At 41.0% G+C, this 21336-nt stretch overlaps 3 protein-coding genes across 10 annotated transcripts; 2 read left to right on the top strand and 1 right to left on the bottom strand.

The window, feature by feature from the left end:
* Positions 1-1048: 1048 nt before the first annotated feature.
* tspo (translocator protein) lies at positions 1049-4659 on the top strand. The gene is made up of 4 exons (XM_049017055.1): positions 1049-1202; positions 3039-3213; positions 3560-3698; positions 3933-4659. Exons 2-4 carry the CDS (start codon positions 3041-3043, stop codon positions 4104-4106), a joined length of 486 nt encoding a protein of 161 aa, XP_048873012.1. The 5' UTR covers positions 1049-1202; positions 3039-3040; the 3' UTR covers positions 4107-4659.
* A 190-nt stretch (positions 4660-4849) lies between these two features.
* LOC125744809 (ubiquinol-cytochrome-c reductase complex assembly factor 2) lies at positions 4850-6728 on the bottom strand. 2 transcript variants are annotated; one of them, XM_049017057.1, is made up of 4 exons: positions 6436-6728; positions 5599-5673; positions 5252-5321; positions 4850-5125 (listed from the first exon to the last, which is right to left on the bottom strand). In XM_049017057.1, exons 1-4 carry the CDS (start codon positions 6571-6573, stop codon positions 5013-5015), a joined length of 396 nt encoding a protein of 131 aa, XP_048873014.1. In that variant the 5' UTR covers positions 6574-6728; the 3' UTR covers positions 4850-5012. The 2 variants fall into 2 exon arrangements, with proteins under 2 accessions (XP_048873014.1, XP_048873013.1); XM_049017056.1 differs by having other exon boundaries at positions 5590-5673.
* Positions 6729-6819: 91 nt separating this feature from the next.
* LOC125744806 (transmembrane and coiled-coil domains protein 2-like) lies at positions 6820-20089 on the top strand. 7 transcript variants are annotated; one of them, XM_049017051.1, is made up of 7 exons: positions 7708-7836; positions 8604-8665; positions 9331-9867; positions 10362-10712; positions 17013-17560; positions 17647-17782; positions 17905-20089. In XM_049017051.1, exons 3-7 carry the CDS (start codon positions 9358-9360, stop codon positions 18202-18204), a joined length of 1845 nt encoding a protein of 614 aa, XP_048873008.1. In that variant the 5' UTR covers positions 7708-7836; positions 8604-8665; positions 9331-9357; the 3' UTR covers positions 18205-20089. The 7 variants fall into 7 exon arrangements, with proteins under 7 accessions (XP_048873004.1, XP_048873005.1, XP_048873007.1 ...); XM_049017049.1 differs by having other exon boundaries at positions 7774-7899; XM_049017047.1 differs by lacking the exon at positions 8604-8665 and having other exon boundaries at positions 6820-7899.
* The last annotated feature ends 1247 nt before the right edge of the window (positions 20090-21336 follow it).

The following is a 21336-nucleotide window of genomic DNA, read 5'->3' on the forward strand; positions in this document are numbered from 1 at the left end:
ATGTTGGGATTAGGGTTTTCCCCCATAGAAATGAATGGAGGGTCACTACAAAGATATAACTGCGAGCCTTTGTGTGTGTGTGTGTTTTTTAATAGGACAGCTTTGGGTGTCACGTCACTGTTCTTTATATGTAACTGATAAGGTTCAGCTACAAGGCTGCACCAAAAAACCATCTTTCCAAAAAACTCTTTCGATCCTAATGAAAGACTATTAATGCTGCACTGGAAATCATATCTTTTAATTTCTGCAAAAATGACACTTGTTAGTGTTTTTCTTAGGATGCCTTTTTGGATAATAGCAGTTAAATATTGTAGTTTAAACCTGACATCAGTCCTACTTAATTTAGTAAAGGTTAAGAATATTCCTGGTTAAAGAATCAAGGCGAGGTACTTCGGATGTAATTCTATAGGGTATTGTGGTCATGCCTGGCATCAAATATCTGAAAGAGACCTTCCAGTGAGTCTGTTGAAAGGAAAAAAAAATATGTATTGGTATCGACACCTCCCTTCCCAATATACATTATACAAACGAAAACTGCATATTGCAATTTCAGGTAATTTTCATTCCTAGGCTAATTATTTTCTTTTATTCCTAGGGTAATGCTTTACAGAATGCTATGCTGCATCCCCTTATCGATGCCAGGTCACACGGAACTCGGTTAACGCCGGCTCCGGTTTTCATTAAGATTACATGACTTCTTTAAAGTTCAAACATAAAAACTTTTCATTTTAAAGTAAAGGATTCCGATAAAAAAAATTCGCAACTGCTGCTTCGTTACATCCCATTTTGGGTGGTGAACTCGGTGGGATTTTATATCCATAAACCTTTATGATTCCGATTTCCAAATAGCCTATCGTCTATTCATATGCATAAACTTGTAACAAATCCTTAAAATACGCAAGAAGTTTTAAGCAGTTCTAAGGAACACGTGATTGCTTTTTTGTGAATTATACTTTAAAATACTGAATCTTGCTGTTTTATAACCTATGTTATAACGTCGTATTTGTATGTCTAGTACCGGGAGTTGGAATACACGTGATTTTGCACGGCGTATCCAATTGTGATATAACCGAACCAACTTTAATAGTTACACAACGTTGGCCTAAGGGGGGCGGGCATTCAATCACCCGCACGTAGTCTTGTGTAACTCACCTCTAGTTATATATCATATTTACGGACTGAACAACTATAAGGTTCTGGAGGTAAGATTTGGATATCCGTAGATACTTTATACCATTCTCCTTTTTATGATTACGCCAGCTTGATATTAATGCTAGGATACTTTACTCTTATCCGGGAATTGTCCATCTGTCCTTACACGCACAGAAGTCTTATTCAAAAAGTTTTGGATGAGGAAAAAACGACGTATAGGCTACATTTTTAAATACATTGTTGGGGATTTTGATGACGATGTCGGTCAGAATTTGCCATGGCGTTGCGCCCTGCATATATATTTGTCTTCGGTGGTAAATAGGGTTGCCACCCGTCCCTTATAAAAGGGGATCGTCCCACACTGGAAAATAAACTGCTGTACGGGACGATCCCCTATTATAAGGGACGGATGGCATCCCTAGTGGTAAATGACGGTCGCAAAAATTCTTGTGAACGTGAATCCCAGTGATCGTAAGTCAAACCAAAGCTGTAATCAGTGTGACCAGTTTTTCGTTAGTTGTACCAAATGCGCGTTGCTTTATAATTAAAAAAAATAATAACGAATTCACTTTTTTTTCTTTTTTTTTTAAAAAAACAGCAACATACCATTGGGCTTTAACTAGAGAAAATGAAGTGAGCTTCATACTTTATTTTAAATTATATTAAGGTACAATGCTGTGAAATGCTGTGTTTTTAGTGGTAGGGAGTGCTGAATTCCCCGTAGTCTGTATTATCTTGAACAAGGTGCAACAGCGGCGCAAGATAGTGCCAACTTAATAGTTGTGGCGAGCAGTAAGCCTAGCTATTTTGCAGTGCTCGAACAGTTTCATGTTAATATTTTCTTTCTTTATTTTTACTTCTTCGTACAATATTGTCTTTCATTTCCTACGCTTTTTAAATCTATTTTTGATGGCGCAATACGTATGCAAATTAGCGTATTACGCCATTCGATGACTCTGCCCACTTTCCATTAAAAGCAATAGGCAACACCGGGAAAAAAATTCTCATACATCTGTTTGAACGGATATCTGTCTGAATGACAGCTTTGAACATTTTATTCACGACTTATTACATTTGTTCATGATTTTTTTTTTTTTTACATATTCGCCATTTAACGTCACACATTTAACCTGTTGCCAACAATGAAAAGTGAAGGATGTTGTTTCCTTTTTGCTGAAACGGGTGTCTGCTGATTCATCAGTTCCTGCCTCTCCCTCCTAGTCTGCACAGTACTGATATACTTGAGCCTTACTGCGATGCGAGTCTATTTGTTGTAGTCTTACGACAGAGGCCTAACAGTCCCTTTGTGATTAAAAGCTCACCAGTGCATTTTTAGGTGCAAACAGTTACTTTTGTAAGCCTAAAATTTGTTTTATGTCTGGTTGATTTGTTTCTCAAACTCGTAATGGCTTCCTTGACTTTCATTGGCACAATTCTGGTCCTCATGTTGACAAATGGCAATAGCAGACTCAAAAGGTTATCAAAAGCCTAAAATAAGTACTAGGCCTAGATGCTAGATGCTCATATGTGCGCTAATTAAGTACCCAAACACCTGTTATGTGCCCCAAATATTATGGTGCCTCAAAATGAGAGGACTATTTATGAAAGTGATGTAGTTTCTGCATAATGAAACCAAATGTTAATACCCTTTAATAAAATCTAAGAATGAATTTCAATACAAATCTAACGTGATACAGCACAGAAGCATATGCTGGTTTTATTCTAACGAAGCTTTAAATGACAATGTAGTGCCTTGAGCATAGTGTTCAGAGGACCAGGATTGGGAAAGTTAACCTGCCATCACTGAAGGGAGACTGACGGAGCAAGTGTCTTCACCAATAAGACTGATGTCGCGGCAAAGGAAATGGTGATGTTTGTCTTTGCAGCAATGTGGGCACAAATGCTTGGATTCACGGCTTTACCTCACCTGGGTGGACTCAGTGGAAGCATCATCACACGGAGGGAGGTGAAGACCTGGTATCCCAGCCTCATCAAGCCAGCATGGCGTCCACCCAATTCTGCTTTCCCAGTGGTGTGGATGGGGCTTTATACTGGCATGGGGTGAGTGATACTATAGTGTCTCCATGAAGATCATGCTCGTGTGGTTGAAATCCCAGCTATAACTAGTGTGACTGGGAGGGTCCTGGGAGGGGTTGGATGGTGACTTGAGGGTGATCTTCATTTTGAAAATACTACCACTAGTTTATTTCACAAGCACGAAGCAAGTGAATTTATACAGAACACAAGCATGCAAGAATGTTAGGTGATTGTCACTTAAATCATTCTTATTCCCAGTTTTATAATCGCCAGGTAGCTATCATTTTGCAACATGTTTTAGTTATGCTGGACTGTGGATGTTTTTCTGTGTTAACATTGCAATGCTATGTTAATATTGTGTGCAATGCAGTTATGGCTCCTACCTAGTGTGGAAGGAACTTGGAGGCTTTACCCAGGATGCAGTGGTGCCACTGGGCCTCTACGGGCTACAGTTGGCTCTTAACTGGGCTTGGACACCCATCTTCTTTGGAGCTCACAGGATCAAACTTGTGAGTATGATTGATGCATCCTCAATCTTTAAAGACTGAAGGTGCAAATGGTTATATCCTGGGACCATTCAGACAATCAGCTGAATTTCATCGTACAATCTTTACAGAAACTGCACATGTATTTATAGAATACTGAATATTAAGATAGATTAAGAGGAAGACAGAAAAAGGTGTTTATCTTCAGTTGTGCTGTTTTTATAGTGTTGCTGAAATGTGGATCCCCCCCCCTTCCAGGCATTGATAGAGATTGTGATTCTGACTGGTACTGTGGGGGCCACCATGGCGTCCTGGTACCCAATCAGCCGTCCAGCTACCCTGCTCATGGGGCCCTACCTGGCATGGCTGTGCCTTGCCACCTGTCTCAACTACTGCATCTGGAGAGATAACCCTGAGCCCAAGTGCGATTAAACCCCCTTCAAGCTCCATAAGCCCCATTGCCTCACTAGGTGGGACGGAAACAATCCCTGTCCTGTGAAAAGGTTCACAGCTGCATCATTTTCCTTTTTCCATTCGTTTTGTAAAACAATTAAACAGAAACTGACAACTGTCTTTAGCTTTTCATAATGTGTGGGTATCAGACAAGTACACTTTAGTGCTACATGCTGGGGCTCTGTGATTTACTGGGTGTGCACCCTCTATATTGCTAAGGATTTCCTGTGAATCGTAGAATACCATTTGTGTTACATATTTCATGCCCATTCCTTCAGTGTCCTTGTGAAGCACAGACTATACACATATACCCTCCGCCTGGCAATTCCTGATATTTTATATGTGTTTTGGTCTAGCAGCAAGCAAGGTCTAGCAAAAAATCTCTCTTGTAAATTACATTCAACTTCTCTAGCTTTCCTGACATCCTCTACTGTTTGGGGGAACAACCTCACCACATGCATTTGAGACAGGAGTTGCATTTCATTCTTATATCCAATTCAAGTTTGGCAAGTAAAGTTGAACATTTAAACAATTCAGGCCAAGTGTCTTATTCAAGGATACACCACATTCCAACCATTCATCAGCCCTACAGAATCACATTGAAATTGAGTGAGAGGTTAGGTCCTGAGAAACCTTGAAAAGGGCTTATTTTGGGGCTTTTGTTCGAGTATCTACATATAGACCTGACCAGTAGTTAAAAAGTATACAAAATGAGGCAAAAACTCGATCAAACCGGTATATTTCTAAAAATTGTAACCATATTTACACATTGGACAATTTTTGGCTTAAGTACAACATAGGTATGACAATGAAAAAAAAAGTGTAATTTGAAAATATACTAAATTAGAACGATATTTACAGAATAGTGATCTATGGTGAGCAGCATTACTTTTCAGTGTGCTTTTCAGCACCTTCTTCTGGTTGCTTGGAGGAAAAGCGTTCCATTAGTGTCTTCCACAAACCTTTCTTCTTCTCCTCATCCATCTGCTGCATGCTTCCTGAAAAAATATGACGTGCAGGAGCATAGATTGCTTTGTAGGACCAAGCAATAAACAGGCCTATGACCATTTACTACAACAGTTAAGGTAATTCCCATTCATTCCTGACAAGATTCATGTACTGACCTGTAGATAACAATAGTCTACATTCCTCAACTGTCACACCAGTGAAGCTAGTGTCCTTTACTCGAGGGAACTGCAAAACAAAAAGTGATATATATATCATGCACAAAATACAATCTTTTGGTTTATTTCTGCTGCCTAAAAGTGTATGTATTAAGAAATGGTTTTACAATAAACACTGGGTGTGCTCTTGGCAGACTAAATGCCAGTAGAATAGGTACATTGATGATATGTGTGGATGATTAGCTCTAGCAGAAGCAGGAGTAGTTAAATGGCAAAGTCTTGATACCAGAAAAATCTGCAGACAGTTTAAAGCAGCCAATTCAACTCTACAAGCACACCGGACATGCCTTCTCTTTGTAGTAGTTGTTGTTGATGCGGACTAAGCTGTCATACATCTGATCACACTTCTCTGGGTCCGAAATCTGCAGGTAAATGAGGGTAAAAACATGGTCAAGATTTCCACAAGGCACAAATTGGTTCAGGTCTCAACACAATGTTCTGGGTCCCACTAAATTTAGGTGGACTGAACAACATACACAAGTAACAAAGCACCATCCAAATGCAGGCAGAAAAACATCACAAAAGAACAAATGAATTTACAACCAAGCAAAACTATGCTAGAAAAGTCTGAATTGAAACAGTTAATGTCCCGTTTCCCAAAATTAAAGATTCTAATGTGTAATGTGACAAATTAATCTTTGTCCCTTCACACTGTTGCAGGGTATGACATTGGAAAAAAGACATCACACTACGGTAACTGTAACAGACACATAAATATCTGTATGTTCATACAACAGTAATATTTTAAGAGGCATTACTCTGATTATAAAAACAGGTCTTTCTCATTGTGGAGATTTTAAAATGTATAATAAAGACATTAAACCCACTTGTGCTAAATTACCAAAATCTTGACTATAGTCAGCATTTCTTTGACAACATCCTGGTCAAGGGCATGCAACATGCCATGGTGTTGGCAACATAACTATTTATATAAATGCAGTTCACTAAAATCGGAGAATACGGAGAATAAACCGAATGGTCGATTCATTAACTACTTACACACAAATACAGTTCACATGACGCGGCCAACAGCAATTGAACAAGGTTGCCAGTACGTAGAGGATGCGGTCATTGCTAGCCACTTTTTGATATGGTTCGTCTACAGTTCTCACTGGGAAGATTACCTGTGTGTTTTCACCTTCTCGAAAAGCCAGGGCTACCCTCTGTCTTAAAAATGTCCCCAAATCACGTCCTTTCTTCGACTCATCCCTCGGCCATTCCTCGCACAGCTTTAGAAACCGACGGTAACGGGTAGCAGCCATTTTCACCACCCCGTACCAGAAGCGGAAGTAGGAAGGCGGAACTTGAAGGGTTACAGTTCAACTTCAGAGCGTGAACGAAGGAAAATCGGTATTTTTACACAACGCACTCGCTGCTTATTGGTTGGAATCTGTGGCGTCAACGCTGGTTTCCAGACTGTCAGCTGTAAATAGCGGTCCCTGACACTGCCCACACTCTCCTCAAGTCGCGTTGTGTACTAGCATCGTATGTGTATTACGTGTTATTAAATGTTTTCCGACTGTAGTAGTCTTTTTTATTTATGGGAACTTCTAAAATCGACAATTTTCAAAAATTAGACCAAGAGACTGTTACATTTATTTGTGTCAGTTTTTTTCCCTTCATTTCTGAACGGGAGTCTCTGAGCCCCCGGATGTCCGAGAGACCTGTATTACCGCAGCCGCAAAACCGTTATCCGCTGCTCGTACGAGTGACGCGAGTGGTCAGCCCGTGGCACGCCTCGCGTGACTGAGACTTCGGTTATAGTCGAACATTTGGAGCGAAATAAAGTTTGTGTTCAGAGGAAATGAGTCGGCCGGCGCTAACGGAGTAGGACTGTAATTCCCGGAGAAGAAGGCGGACGGGGTTCGTATGTGGGTGTACCATCCTGCGATAGCCGCCACCGATCTTTTTAGTGTATTTTATTATTTATTTATGCATCCACTTACCTATTTATGAGTTGACAGCGACCTACGTTTAATTAGTCTGCTGGGCGAACTCCCAGTTTTGTTTATTGCTGGTAACAGCATACATTTTTTTCGTTGAAATATTTTGAGTGTTATAGAGAAATGTTCGATGTGCTATTGACTGCTAGTCAGGAAACAGTTGGGACTGCCGATGTTGCCATATAACGATAACTGGACGCTTGTCATGTCTGTTGCTTACTAACTTAAAGGCTTGAGCGCCCAATATTTAACGATCATCATTAACTAGCGAGCTAACTCTAGTTTACAGGATGACGATGAACGATAAGGTCACCGATTTCTTTTGCCAGGTGACTGGCGTCGTTCAGATTATATGACTAGGGAGGATGCCTCTTTTAGTTGATCTTAGCCAACTAGATAACCACGTAAATATTTATGCATATAAACTCAACATTATAATTGAAAATGAAACGTTGTAAATCGGATGACTTTACTTCGACTGAGGAGGGCGGCAGCCCGACTTTGTGCGGTGCGAAGGAGGATACACCCAGTGTTTTCATTGTGGAGGTGAAACACAGCGACCCTCCTGGGGGTCATTCCGAGGTAAATCCCACCAGCCAGACCCCGCAATCTGCCGTAACCAGGACCAAACCACCAGATCTAAAGGTACTTAGTTATGATCTAGCATTCAAGCATGGCGTGAATGGTTGGTTGAAAAGGCGTGGTCGACATCCCAGCCTGTGTGCGGTTTTTGTTTGTTTTGCATTTTAGCTGGAGTGGCTTTGGGTACATGCAATTTTTTTTTTTTTTTTACATAAAATTACTGGGCATAGCAGGCTTTTGCCCGGAGCTGTGAGAAGTTTGATCATATTCTTGATCTGCTTGGAAATGCACACTTCATTTGTATGCGTGCTGCTGTGTGGAGTGTTGGGCACGTTTATTGGAGACAGTTTATTTTATAACATGTGAAAACAGAACAAATATATGGATTGTTAAGTACTGTTGTGAAATTAATGAGATGTAGATTCCCTTGAAATTCTATTTTAATTATGTGTATAGTACTTTAATGAGTTAACATTGTCTGTAGCAAGATAATAAAATAAATAAATAATAGGCATATGCTTCAATCACAATACTCTTATTCAACCATGATTTTCAGTTTCCCGGTAATATCAATTTTCCCCCCTTGAAAATCATCTATAACGAAATACTGCTTGTGAAAATGAACAAGGCTAAATAAAGTTTGATTGATTTCACAGGCTTGGAATTACAGTCAGGGTCAAAGTCAGGATCATATGAAACCAAGATTGTTGACTATTTTTTTTTTTTTACTGGCCATTCTAACTTCCCTTTACCGTTATTATCTGCAGTTTGTAGGAAATTCATTGGCAGATATGATCATATTTTCTAATCCCCAGGATTGAAATCATAGGTTAGTAATTTTAGAAATCATGGTACCTAAATGTTTAGCAGTTATTTTAAAAATAATATGCTACTCATCAGAATATTCTGCATGAACCTTTGTGCTAACACACTATTCTTTACTTCTTTTGTAAACTCTTTGGCTCAAGCGATTAATGTTCTATGCAGTAACTCTTTTGGTGACACTTCATTAATACGTTGTATGTTTGTGTGATTTACAAAAATAGTCCTGTGTCTATTAAAACATTTTAATCCTCCAATAGCATTGCTGTACACTTATAACCACACTGATATAACTGATATTATATTATTTCTTCAAATATGAAGCTCATATTTCTGAGTTATATATAGCTTTGCATATATATATATATATATATATATAGCTTTGCATATATATATATATATATATATATATATATATATATATATATATATATATATATATTTATTTATTTATTTTTTTTTTTTTCTGGAAGTTCAATTTCTTTTGCCCTTTTATGGAAGGAAATTCAACATTGCAATGTTTTTCTAACCGCAACTGACATTTAATTGAAGTGATTTTAAAGGGTTTTAGAGGTTGCATGTTATAATTACTTAATGAAAGTCTATAATTGTCAACGGTTCATCTGTAGGCCAAACATTTCTCACTGTGCATCCTCCCCTCCTCCCATGCAGAAGATTCAGCAGTTGTCAGAGGGTTCCATGTTTGGCCATGGACTGAAGCATTTATTCCACAGCCGCAGGCGCTCGCGTGAGCGAGAAGTTCCGAGTCCCCAAGAGCCAGGGGCAGGTTTGGCCGCGGGACCAGCAGCTGCAGCAGCAGCGGCAGCGTCCCACTCAGACCATGAATCTGCAGATGAGAAGGAGCGTTCACCTGAGATGCACCGGGTGTCATATGCCGTATCGCTGCATGACCTGCCAGCCCGACCCACGGCATTCAACCGCGTACTGCAGCAGATCCGTGCTCGCCCGCCCATCAGGCGCGGCGCCAGCCTGCACGCCAGCGGCCGGCGCACCAAGAGCAACCCTGCGGCCGAGGCACCCAGAGGAGGCAGTCCGCACTTGGCCCGGCGGACACCCCAAGATGGGCCTCCAGGGCTGGCTCCACACCACAGTCGGCCCCGCTCTTCTTCCACCACCGATGCAGCTCTGCTGACCAGTGAGGTGCCATTGCATCTGGGCCCTGAGGAGGCTGAGAGGTCAGCTGACAGGGTAAGCACCTATGAATGCTCTGGGGCCTCGTTTAGCTTCATTTGTAGGTTATTTGGGGGACTGGGGTTTGTGGCGCCCAGGTTGTTCCAAAAACCCTTTTAATGAGGTTTTCACTCTAAACTGAAGGGTTAGTGTAGCTGGAATTCAGTGGGTTTATTCTGAGAATGTGTACAAGTAGGTATTTTTACTTGTGTGTACCATTTTCTGATTAGTACCTGGACGATCAATAAAAGCCACATCGTGAATTTATTTATAAATAGCCTACAGATAAATGTCTTTGACGGCATTATTTTTAACTTGTCAGCATGAAGTTTTCATAATTTAAGGTATTGTACACTCCAGTTTGAGGTATGGCTATTCAGAAGATTTATTACTTGGCATTTGGTGTTTGTTTAAATGGCTGTTGTGGATAATTTATTTCATCATGTAGGTTTCAGTGTCTGAAGTCATCTTGCTTCTTTATCACAAAGGCAATATGCATTTCTCCTTTACAGCTGGACCGAGGCGAGTGGAGCTTGGGCCTGCCTGTCCCGGCCAGCCATGGTGGCTCCGATGGTAGCCTAGGCATAGACGTCCCTGAAACAGCCGATCCTCAGCGCTTGCGAGCCGCCGTGCAACACTTACAGCAGAAGGTGCTGAAAGTGACGGAGCAGATTCGTGTGGAGCAGGAGGCACGCGACGGTCACGTGGCTGAGTACCTGAAGCTGGCTCACAATGCCGACAAGCAGCAAGCTGCTCGTATCAAACAGGTGTTTGAGAAGAAGAACCAGAAGTCAGCACAGACACTTGCTCACCTGCACAAGAAGTTGGAGCACTATCACAAGAAGCTGAAGGAGATTGAGCAGGTGAGCTGGAACTGGTTGTGTTATTGGACATCTCCTAAAATCACATTAAAGTTTAATATCTTCAAGCTTTTTAACCTTTGCAGCCTTTACTACTAGTGAAATTTATTTGATCAAGTAGAAGTAGTAATCTTAAGAGTAATGTAGTTGTGATAGCAGTCCTGATGATCTATGAAAAGATTGTGTTGAAGCATACTACATAAAATATTTGAATTGCAAATTTGTGTGGTTTGCAAGTGTTTTGCAAGAAAGGTCCTGTCAAACTGTTTGAAAATGCAAATAAGCCCAGTGTTTGCAGACAACAAAATGGGTTCTTCAGAGAAAAAGACACACTACCTAAGTCGGATATAGTGCAGGCTGTTGTGAAGTTGATTTGTTGTCTGACACTGGAAGCTTTGAATGTGAGCCTGGCATCATTTTGTATCCCAGTATTCAACCCACTGTTTTGAAACGTTGTCTTCATCTGAGGTGTTGCATCCTCCAGCAGGATAGTGATTCATCCTACTTTGTGTATCCATTTAGGTGAAAATAAATGATTAATAAATTTGACCTCAACTGTACATCACCTTACCCTGTTTACCATCAATGTCATTTGTCAGATTATTGCATCACCGATTCCCATTTCCATTTGTCTTTCTTGTCCAAGAAGTTCTGCCCTGTCCATGTATTTGCTATACTCTCTGGCACTATATCAAAGAGCTTTAGCTGCTTTTCAGCTTTGCACATTTTCTTGGCAGAGGTTGTTGGACATCATCTGCTTCCTTGACGGTACCTACCGTGTCACCCTCGACAGCCTCTTCCCTCTGCGTTATTTCATTATCCCTGTCGTTAAAATCTATGTCAACCCCTATTGGAACTTCTTCTGTACAAATATCCACTCACTTTTTTGCTCATTAACTTCGATTGAATCTTGAGTGATTCAATTGAATCAAATTCACTTGGATGCAAGTGCCTGCATGTATCTTCTCATCAGTTTTGTTCAGTGACAAGTATGGGACCTTAGCGATTTGCAGAATCAGCTTATTTAAAATAGACTCTGTCTGATATATCCCCTTTTCCTTTGGAAGACACAATCATTCTTTCTGCATTTTTTGAGGTTTGTAAATTCTTTTTGTATTTTGTGTAATGTAGAGATATTCTAACTTGAGCATTTGTCGTTTTGCCTTCAAGAGGTCTGAATTTTTGTCCTGGCACCAGCTGACAGCTACATTTAGTTGTTTTTTGCCTTGAGTACCAATTCTAGATTTATTTTGCATTACCATCAACAGTAGGACCCTATTGCTCAATGAAGTACAGGCAGTCCCCAGGCTAAAAATGACTGACTTAAGGACAACTTTAACTTACGAACCGACAGCCATAAAGCCTATTATATCAAATATTTAGGTTAAATATAATTGTCTGTAATAACAAACACATGCATCACTTTGGGACACGAAAATGTTTCACGGCTTCAGCAGTTTGACAGCTTATTCGTAGGGAACGGATCTCATCCGTAAGCTGGGAACTGCCTCTATATGAAGCCATTGTCTCTTGATACAGTGTAGAAGTGTCCAGCCACATCGGAAACCCTCATTATTAAATTTCCCTCCATTGAGTTGGTACAGGTGACACATTAACCCTCATGTATGAATCAGATGTCGCGCAATTACAGAAGTTTCTTTATTATTATTATTCTTGAAAAAGATTATATGATGTTGTTATCTTTAAACTTCAAATATAACAAATCTAGATAAAAAATTTTTTTTTGGTTAACTGGATAAGTCTTAAGTGATGCCCTTGTTTGATGATCCCAGTATTGCATTGTATTGCATTTTTTGATCTGGGAAGAAAGAAGTGTCATGCCTTGCTGGAAATGTGTTTTCGATATGATACAGACAAAGATCCGCTATAGCAGGTGTTTCATTACAGACTTCAGAAAAAAAACAGCCAGTCAGGTTTCGTTTAGTGAAGTGTATTTCTTTCAAGCAAGCTTTCACAGAAGGCTTTGCAGCTATTCACAGTCATTTTTCCAGAGTTGTTTTCAAAGAAATTTGATTGAGTAGCACTCTGGTAAAACTTCAGCTGTACAGAATCCATAATAAATATATATAATGAAATATAAATGGCTCGATTGTGGATGACAGGGGTGGGTGATTGTGGTCAGGTGATCAAGCTGATGGTAGCAGTGGCCTGGGAAGGGGCTAATACAGGCAACTGTCAGTACCCAGGATGAAGCAGGTTCATCTACTGGATGGAGGTCAGAGATCTCTTAGCATCAAGAAGGATGCAGGATGGTATAGAAGCAAAGATAATTAACTGCTGTACGGAGTAGCTCTGGTGACCAAGGCAGAGAATGTACACTTTAGATTTGCATTTTTAGGAATGTCTTAGTGGTTGATCTAACACCATGTGATGGTTCCCTGTTTCGAGGATGAGGCTGAACAGAGTGAAGGGCCTTATATACACACACCAAAGAACAATCAACAGCTGGAACAAATTACAGTTCTGGTTATGTGCCCCCTTGTATTAATATGGTCAGATTCAAGAGCATTCAATTAATTTTATTTGAATTAGGGGTGTAAATCAATTGGCACAGGTAGTGTTAATTTTGGCAAGAATTTTTAATCTACTTTTAGTCTTAGTCATTTACTGAAAATTGTAGTGGGAATAAAGTCACATTTTAGTCTTTCCTTTTTGTTTTGTTTTAGTTAAGATTTAGTCAGTGGAACTCCGGTTTAAATTTAGTATAATTTTGGTAAATTTTTTAGTTATAATTTTCTCAGACAGGTTCAGGATATTGGAATAGAATTTTCTGAAGGATTTTACTCCTGCCTGTAATAATTCCTTTGAGAAGTAAGCACATCCTGTGATACTAAGTTATGTAGGCTGGGAATGTGTTACTGACTTACCATACTTCTTTCATATATAAAAATGAATGCCTAAAGTTTGTTAGAAAAATTGCAATACCATCAGTTACTTCACGGATCGTATTTATTTTCTGTATACATCAACAAGACATACTTGTACTTTTCCCTGTTTTCATTTTTGTTTAAGTATTAAAACACCCATTGCCTATTTTGTACTGTAATATTTTTGTTATTATCAAATGTCCATTGAACTGTGTGCAAAACCTTCTTCACAATTTACAATAACCCTTCTTCAAAAACAGAAAGTAAATAATACAGTAAAATTGCTGAAATGACAAAAACAGGACATTAGCGTGGCATTTAAGACTAAGTATTTAGCTTGTGTGTTTTTCCTTCTGTTTATCAGATAGAGGTTACTTATCTCGGTTTAGTTTCAAAAAGGCACTTTTCTCCTAGATGACCCTTGTATATATATGTGTGTTTGTCTGTGTCTGTGTGAACCAAATAGCAGACATGCCAGTCGGCGCTGTGATCTGGGCTCCAGCCAGGATGGTTTGGCTTACCTGTACTGTATCTCTGGCTTTCTCATAGGACTATGGATTATGTTTATATTACACTGTGTAAATGCTATCAAAAAACTGAAAATTCCAAAAGTTTCATATTATGTTTGCTTACTTATGGTTAAGGTTAGGGCTGGGTATGGGTTAAGGTCGTCATGTTGGGATTATGGTTTTCTCCAGAGAAATGAATGGAGAGTCCCCACAAAGATATAATTACAAACCTCTGTGTGTGTGTGTGTGTGTGTATCCCTGAACATTCTCGTCTCACCCCGTGTCTTGCGCTCTCATTCACTGTGGCTTGTCACTGCGCTCATTGGCAGTCAAGCGCCTTCCACACCTACGGGATTCGGAGTTGCCGACAGGTCCAGATATTTAGCCTTCTAGATATTTGATGGGCGTCTTCATGTTGTGAACAGTTCACACATCATGATCAAGGCGATTTGCCAGGGCCAATCGCACACCCATTTGCATCAGCTCTGGGGGTTTTGTTGGCAATTTCCAAAACTGACGGCAAGCAGAAAATCAGGGTGTAAAGTTAGCATTAGTTATACTGGAAACTGGCGTTTGTGCAGACATGCATCAAGCGGGAAAATCAAATCACCCAATGAGAAAGATTCATGGAGACAGTGAGAATTGGTACCTGCCCTTGCACATTTATGCGTTTGTTAAAGATTGGTTAAAAAGTATAATAGCTAATGCTTTGAGATGGCTGCTGTGATCTAGGTTGTCTGCTCAAACAGAGCCAGCAATTTCACCTCGTCTTTACTCGTCAGAGCGTAACGAATAGAGATTTTGTTGTAATTTTTGTGGTCAACATTTTCATTTACATTATCGTTACAATTTAGTCATGAAATAAAAGATCCTCAACCAATAGCTTGTCGTCAAAATTTTCATTGGCAAAATTAACACCATTCGATTCTGTTACAGTTAAGTGAATGAATTGATGAATCGGAAACCTTCAATTTCTATCATGATTCATTAGTCATTTATAAGTTCACTGAAAATATTTCACACATCACAATGGGATCCTAATTTCCAATATTGTGAAAGTTACTGAAAATTAGTAATTACTAATTAATGAATTATAAACATGTTGCAGGCCAGTACTTTAAGATGTTCTCTAAGTGATGAATGAGCACACAAAATCCCTTGTTCTTCACTGTGGAAGATGGCTGATCAGCCAATGCAATATCTGGTGCTGTTATATTGATAAAGTTTAAACATCGGCCTGCAATAATGGCCAAGATTCATCAGACCAATGCTCAGACTGATATCTTGATTTTTAACGAATATCAGCCAATACTGATATGTTAACCAATGTATCATATTACCGCTACCATTACTTTTTATTTACCTAGTTTGTTAGCTACTTCAGATTCTTGACCATTGCTACTATTGATAGCGAAAGGGATTTTTTTTGTACTACAAAAAGAGAGGCATTTCCCAAAAGTGTCCTAGCACAAAGATCATCATCATGGAATAATGATCTTCAGGCAGTGCATCTTTTAAGAATGAACTTCCCCGCCATCCTGTGTTTTGGTAATTTGTCTGTTGACATTACTACATTGTGAGTACACAGCGCGTGAACGACTGATTCTGTCATTACAGATCGATGCAGTTGAATTGGCACTTTAATAACCAATTCATTACGATGCATTGCCTTATTTTTTCACCCCTAATATGAATATCTCATCCAGCTTTTATTGCATCATTCATAAAATTTTTATGAGTTCTGAGATATATTTTTCTGTGAATGAAAGAAAAAAACAGTAACACTTTACTTGACGGGGCAAAAATAATATAGTATTGTGCTATTATTTATGTATTACTGTAAGTAACCGTACACTAAGTCTTAGTTATTATGTTAATGCTTCATTAATGAATACTGATGCATGTTTTTTCTCAAACAGTTACTATATTTGTTATCATATCTGCTAATTCTGTAAACCTTTGTGAACTACTGAAGGGACTACTGAGGAACTACTGAAGGAACAAGTAATGGATGACACAAGTGAAATACTGATCTCATGTTTGTTCATCAACAAAGCAACATTATGCATCTTTTATCTGAAGTACCGACTATATTTCTTCTTCATGATTTGTACTCCAGTAGTAACAAGATTATTATTAAGTATTTGTGGCCAGTCAAGTAACATATTGCTGAAAAAACCAGTAGGTATGATTTTAACAGCAATGTAATATTGGCTGTACGGATGAGGTTTATAAATCAGTAGTTCATTTTAGCCTGAGTACCTGCTGGAGACAAATATATGCAAAAGTTCCAAACTATTTTATTTATTTACATGTGTTTTGCAAACATTTCTATCCAACGCAACGCTGAGTCGAGAAAGCAGTGTCAGTCAGTCCCTTTGACAGCTGGGGTTAATAGTCTTGCTCAAGGACCCAGTGTTGAGATCACTCCATGGGATTTAGACCAGTGAGCTTTCAATCGCAAGCACAGAGTCTTAGCCCACAGAGCTACATACTGTCCCATTTATATAAGTACATGTATAAGACACGTACAATAAGAGTACAATAATTAGTAACCTGAACTGGGTAAACTAGCACCTCAAAATCAGAGGTTGCGCTTCTCTCTCAGGAAACAATTAACTAGTCTTTATTGGAGAAAGGATCCGGCTGTCATTGATGGGAAGTTTAAGTACCTCATAGGCGTTTTGTCAGTAATGAAAAGAAGGACCATTAGCTTAGCTCCAGTGGATAAATAGTCTACAGAATAGATATATGTGGATCCGTATGTCTGACCTTTTGGTACCAGCTTGTAAGAGTTTGTTTGACAGTGTAACAGACAGTTGAGAATGCATGAAGATCTGCTCTGTAAAAGCTTGTGGGGATAACCCCCCCTCTAATCTCATGTACCTGTGTGTCTTTTTCCCCAGAACGGCCCAACTCGCCAGCCAAAGGACGTGCTGCGGGACATGCAGCAGGGTCTGAAAGATGTGGGTGCCAATGTGCGGGCTGGCATCAGCGGTTTTGGGGGAGGGGTGGTGGAGGGGGTGAAAGGGGGGGTATCTGCTCTTTCTCACACGGCCGTGGTGTCCAAGCCACGGGAATTTGCTAGCCTGATCCGCAACAAGTTTGGCAGTGCGGACAACATAGCGCAGCTGAAGGATACGCTGGAGGACCCGCGGGCCGAGGACACGCCCCGCACGCTCAGCGGCAGTGCCACGTTGGTCTCCAGCCCCAAGTACGGCAGCGAGGACGACTGCTCCAGTGCCACGTCTGGTTCGGCGGGCAGCCCTGCGGGACCAGCTGCAGGAAGCCCGAGGGCCCACACTATCAACGGCTCTTGGGACGCCCTGCTGGAGGAGCTGCGGGACATCAAAAACGGACAGGAGCATCTGGAAGACTCCATGGAGGACCTGAAGACCCAGTTGCGGAGGGACTATGACTACATGACTCAGTGGCTACAGGAGGAGCGCTACAGGTCAGCCAGTAAAGCTGTAAGGGCAGCTGTGTCTGTGTGCGTGTAGCTTTAGGAGTCTCTGTCTGTATCGGTGTCTGTGCCTACAGATACGAGCGTCTGGAGGAGCAGCTGAATGACCTGACAGAGTTGCACCAGAACGAGATGAGTAACCTGAAACAGGAGCTCGCCAGCATGGAGGAAAAGGTGGCCTATCAGTCCTATGAGAGAGCCCGAGATGTACAGGTAAGCCAAACCATCCTGGCTGGAGCCCAGATCACAGCGCCGACTGGCATCACTGCTATTTGGTTCGCACAAAAACACACCACTTTGCCTGACTGACTGTGTACGCGCTTGCGTTTCTCCAGGAGGCAGTGGAATCCTGTCTGACGCGCATCACCAAGCTGGAGCTACAGCAGCAGCAGCAGCAGGTGGTACAGCTGGAAGGTGTTGAGGGGGGTGCCGCCCGCGCCCTGCTGGGGAAGCTCATCAACGTGGTGTTGGCCCTCATGGCCGTGCTGCTGGTGTTCGTGTCCACGCTGGCCAGCTTCATCACGCCACTGATGAAGAGCCGCGAGCGTGTGGCTGCCAGCCTGCTGCTGGCATTGCTGCTCATCTCGCTTTGGAAACACTGGGACCTGCTGCAGTCGTGGCTGGGGGCCAGCTGAGGTCCCGGCCCCTTGCAGGGGGGGAGTTTGGCTCCCTGCGCCCCACCCATATCTGAAGAATCGACATCTCCACCCTGTGCTTGCAACCTGTATTCACTTGCATTTGCAGAAGAACCTGGGGGGCGTATGTTAGCGTACACTGCAATAACATGTGCAATGCTTTGTTCATATGACCAACAGCCACTTTTTATTTTAAGGAAAGCCTGGTAGCCTGATTGAATTATTTCTTCCCTAGTGGGGGATGGGATGAGGGAAGTGCTAGGCTATGGTGGCATGCGTGGCATTTAAATCGATTCTCATGTAGGAGAGGTGCTAAGATGTGCATCTTCCCGACGTGCCCCAAGTCTTTTCAGTTTTATAAATACTCTTTTACAATGTGAAACAACAAACTTACTACTGACACTCGCTCTTCACTGCCCAACTAATGTATTTATTCCTTTTTTCTAAGTTTTTGGTATTTTTTATCAAATACAGTTTTTTTTAATAATATGACATTATTTTGATGGACATTCTGGAAGAATTCCCTTATTCCAAGTGAGCCCAAACTGCTTTTTTTGCTGACTGTATCAGAGCAGCAGCTAAGAGCGGAGAAGGTAGTGTTTTTTTGATGGTCAACTCTTAGTAAGAGGGACCACAGGGGATGTCCAGTACTGGCTAGTACTTACAATTTTATGCCTGGTTAAATGAAGCCACTGTAGGTCATCTGCAAAGGAACATCTCACACAGACCCTGAACCTGTACAAGGTGTGGACTGACATGGAATTTAGCAGGTGAAAGGAGAAGGGGAATGGATTGTGTATAGAAGTCATTGCATTTCAATTCCAAGGTAGGTGAAGTAAGCCAAAGATGAAGGATGTTATGTGAAGTTATCCTACACAGTCACAAGAATGCATCAGTATTAATGCTGATGTGAACTGTGCAGGAATGTTCATGCACCACTGGATGAGTTGGAGAGTAGAGAAACCTATTAGTGACTGTGAAGGGGTGTTCTTAAATCTGCACTGAGGACAAATACTGCTACATTTTGATGACTGTTAACTTTATGACTGAAAAGGTGGGAACTACTGATTCAAAGGCTAGTCAGGGTTTTTAGATTTTAATGGGACTTCAGCCGTGAAGATCTTGTCACAAGGAGAGCAGGGTAAAGAAAAACAAGTAATATGGATGGAAAAGTTACAAGTGGTGGTAGAAAAAGCCTGGTGTGAGGAAGAAAAGCATCTGCCTTCTGCATGAACAGCGGAGATGAACCAACATATTGCCTGAATTAGCTGTACCATCACCAAAGCCAGTCACACCTTCCTGCATCACTAACATTGACTGTGTGTGCTTTACTCCAGGGTCTGCGATATTGACTGTGCATGTTGTTCTGTGATTGTGCTTGTTGCTATGCCAGCAGATCTCTTCACCTGTCCGTGCTGCTGTGTTGCAGATCTTGCAGTAGCTTTGATGTGGGGTGTGTGATGTGCATCCCTCCCTCCCAAAGAACAGCTGAAGTCTCATCGCATAAGTTGGTACTTAAACGTGTCTCACAATTATGCATTACATTGTCAGTAAAAGCAAGACAGGAAGTTACAGAACTTACAGCTTGGAGTAGGAGGTAGCTTTTTTAACACCTGCTACGAGCAGGAACCAGACCAGTTTCTATTGGTAGTTCTCAACTTATTTTTAAAATCTGTTTTCCTCAGTTTTCTCATAAATACTGTGATAGTACATGAAATATCCCACCATGACCTTGCCTGTCACATTGATGTACGACTACAGACAAACACAAGTGAGTTTTACATTTTCTCCAGTAATTATGTTTGGGCTCTACACTCCAGAATTTCCTGCTTGGGATCAATAAAGTCTGTCTGTCAGTGTATGTCATTAAATGTTTAAACAAAAATCCTAAAATGTCCTTAATTTCGGGAAATTCTGTACAGATGTGTTACTGTGTGGATTTTCATTACAAGTAAGTTAATACTGAGCATTCATTATTCCTCAAAAAAAAATATGGTGACGTAGTGGTTAGCATTTTTGGCCGCACACCCTCTGAGACCAGCGTTCGTGTGTGAATGTGCACGTTCTCCCTCTGTTGTTGTGGGGTTTCCTCTGGGTTTCCCCCCCACAGTCCAAAAACATGCCGAGATGAATTGAAGTTGCCAGATTATGAGTGACTGGTGTGTGATGGGTTGGTGCCCCATCCTGGATTGTTCCCTGTCCTGCAACCCTGAATAGGAGAAGTGGTTTCAGAAAAAGTACAAATTCGAATAATTCATTTTTCAGAATTTCATACATCCTGAATACCAGCTGCGGTCTCATATTCTGATGGAGTTCAGGTGGAACTGTCAAATTCATGATCTGCCGTCTGTCCTTTGCAGAGGTTTAAAGACACAGTTTGTTTCTTTTTTCCATAAAGCTGGTGAGGTGAGCCATATATCTGTAACTACATATGGATACTTATTTTTGAATGCTCCACCATAAAAACAAATCAGTGAAACCATTAATGACGAATATCTGCTCCTTAATTCTACCATATAGTAAACTAGGAGTGAATACACGCAGTAAATTACACTGTCCAGTAAAGCGAATCCAGCACTCTCTGTGGTAACTCCTTACATAACAGCATCCTTTTATTCAAACCCTATTTATTTTCCCCACACGCGTTTTATACTGGGTGGCATGGTGGCACCGTGGTTAGTACTGTTCCCCTACCCCTCTGGGACCAATGATCAACTCTCTGACCCAGCTATATGTGTTTATATGGTCTCCCTGTTCCATTGTGGGGTGTTCTCTGTGTTCTCCAGTTTCCCCTACAGTGCTAAAACATGTTATTGTTTGTGAGACCTATGTAAGTTGGTACCCCATCCTGGGTTATTCCCTGTGTTGTGATTATAGCTTCTGGGATAGGAGGGATAAGATCTGCCCCCCCATGCCCCAAGACCCTGCATAGGATAAGCGGTTGGATGGATGTACTCTCTGCACTCAGTCCTCTTACCCTCACCACATATTAAACAGTCCGTCTCTTCAGTGCTCCCATACCAAGGACTTTCATTTGTCTGAGTTCTGACCCATCAGAATGTGCCCCTGTTACCTGATGTGTGATGCTGCAATGGCATTAGCGAGAATGGAGCAATTTTAGCAAGAAACAAA

This window comes from Brienomyrus brachyistius, chromosome 6 (genome assembly GCF_023856365.1).
Source record: "Brienomyrus brachyistius isolate T26 chromosome 6, BBRACH_0.4, whole genome shotgun sequence".
Classification (NCBI taxonomy): Eukaryota; Metazoa; Chordata; class Actinopteri; order Osteoglossiformes; family Mormyridae; genus Brienomyrus; species Brienomyrus brachyistius.

Excerpts from the sequence above, each read along its gene's own strand:
- tspo (XM_049017055.1), top strand. The coding sequence starts at position 3,041 with ATGTGGGCACAAATGCTTGGATTCACGGCTTTACCTCACCTGGGTGGA. Across the intron at positions 3,214-3,559 it reads GGGCTTTATACTGGCATGGG|TTATGGCTCCTACCTAGTGT; the intron begins GTGAGTGATACT and ends TGTGCAATGCAG. Across the intron at positions 3,699-3,932 it reads GAGCTCACAGGATCAAACTT|GCATTGATAGAGATTGTGAT; the intron begins GTGAGTATGATT and ends CCCCCCTTCCAG.
- LOC125744809 (XM_049017056.1), bottom strand. The coding sequence starts at position 6,573 with ATGGCTGCTACCCGTTACCGTCGGTTTCTAAAGCTGTGCGAGGAATGG. Across the intron at positions 5,674-6,435 it reads GAGAAGGTGAAAACACACAG|ATTTCGGACCCAGAGAAGTG; the intron begins GTAATCTTCCCA and ends ATTTACCTGCAG. Across the intron at positions 5,322-5,589 it reads ACAAAGAGAAGGCATGTCCG|TTCCCTCGAGTAAAGGACAC; the intron begins GTGTGCTTGTAG and ends TTTGTTTTGCAG.
- LOC125744806 (XM_049017047.1), top strand. The coding sequence starts at position 7,699 with ATGAAACGTTGTAAATCGGATGACTTTACTTCGACTGAGGAGGGCGGC. Across the intron at positions 9,868-10,361 it reads CTGAGAGGTCAGCTGACAGG|CTGGACCGAGGCGAGTGGAG; the intron begins GTAAGCACCTAT and ends TCTCCTTTACAG. Across the intron at positions 10,713-17,012 it reads AGCTGAAGGAGATTGAGCAG|AACGGCCCAACTCGCCAGCC; the intron begins GTGAGCTGGAAC and ends CTTTTTCCCCAG.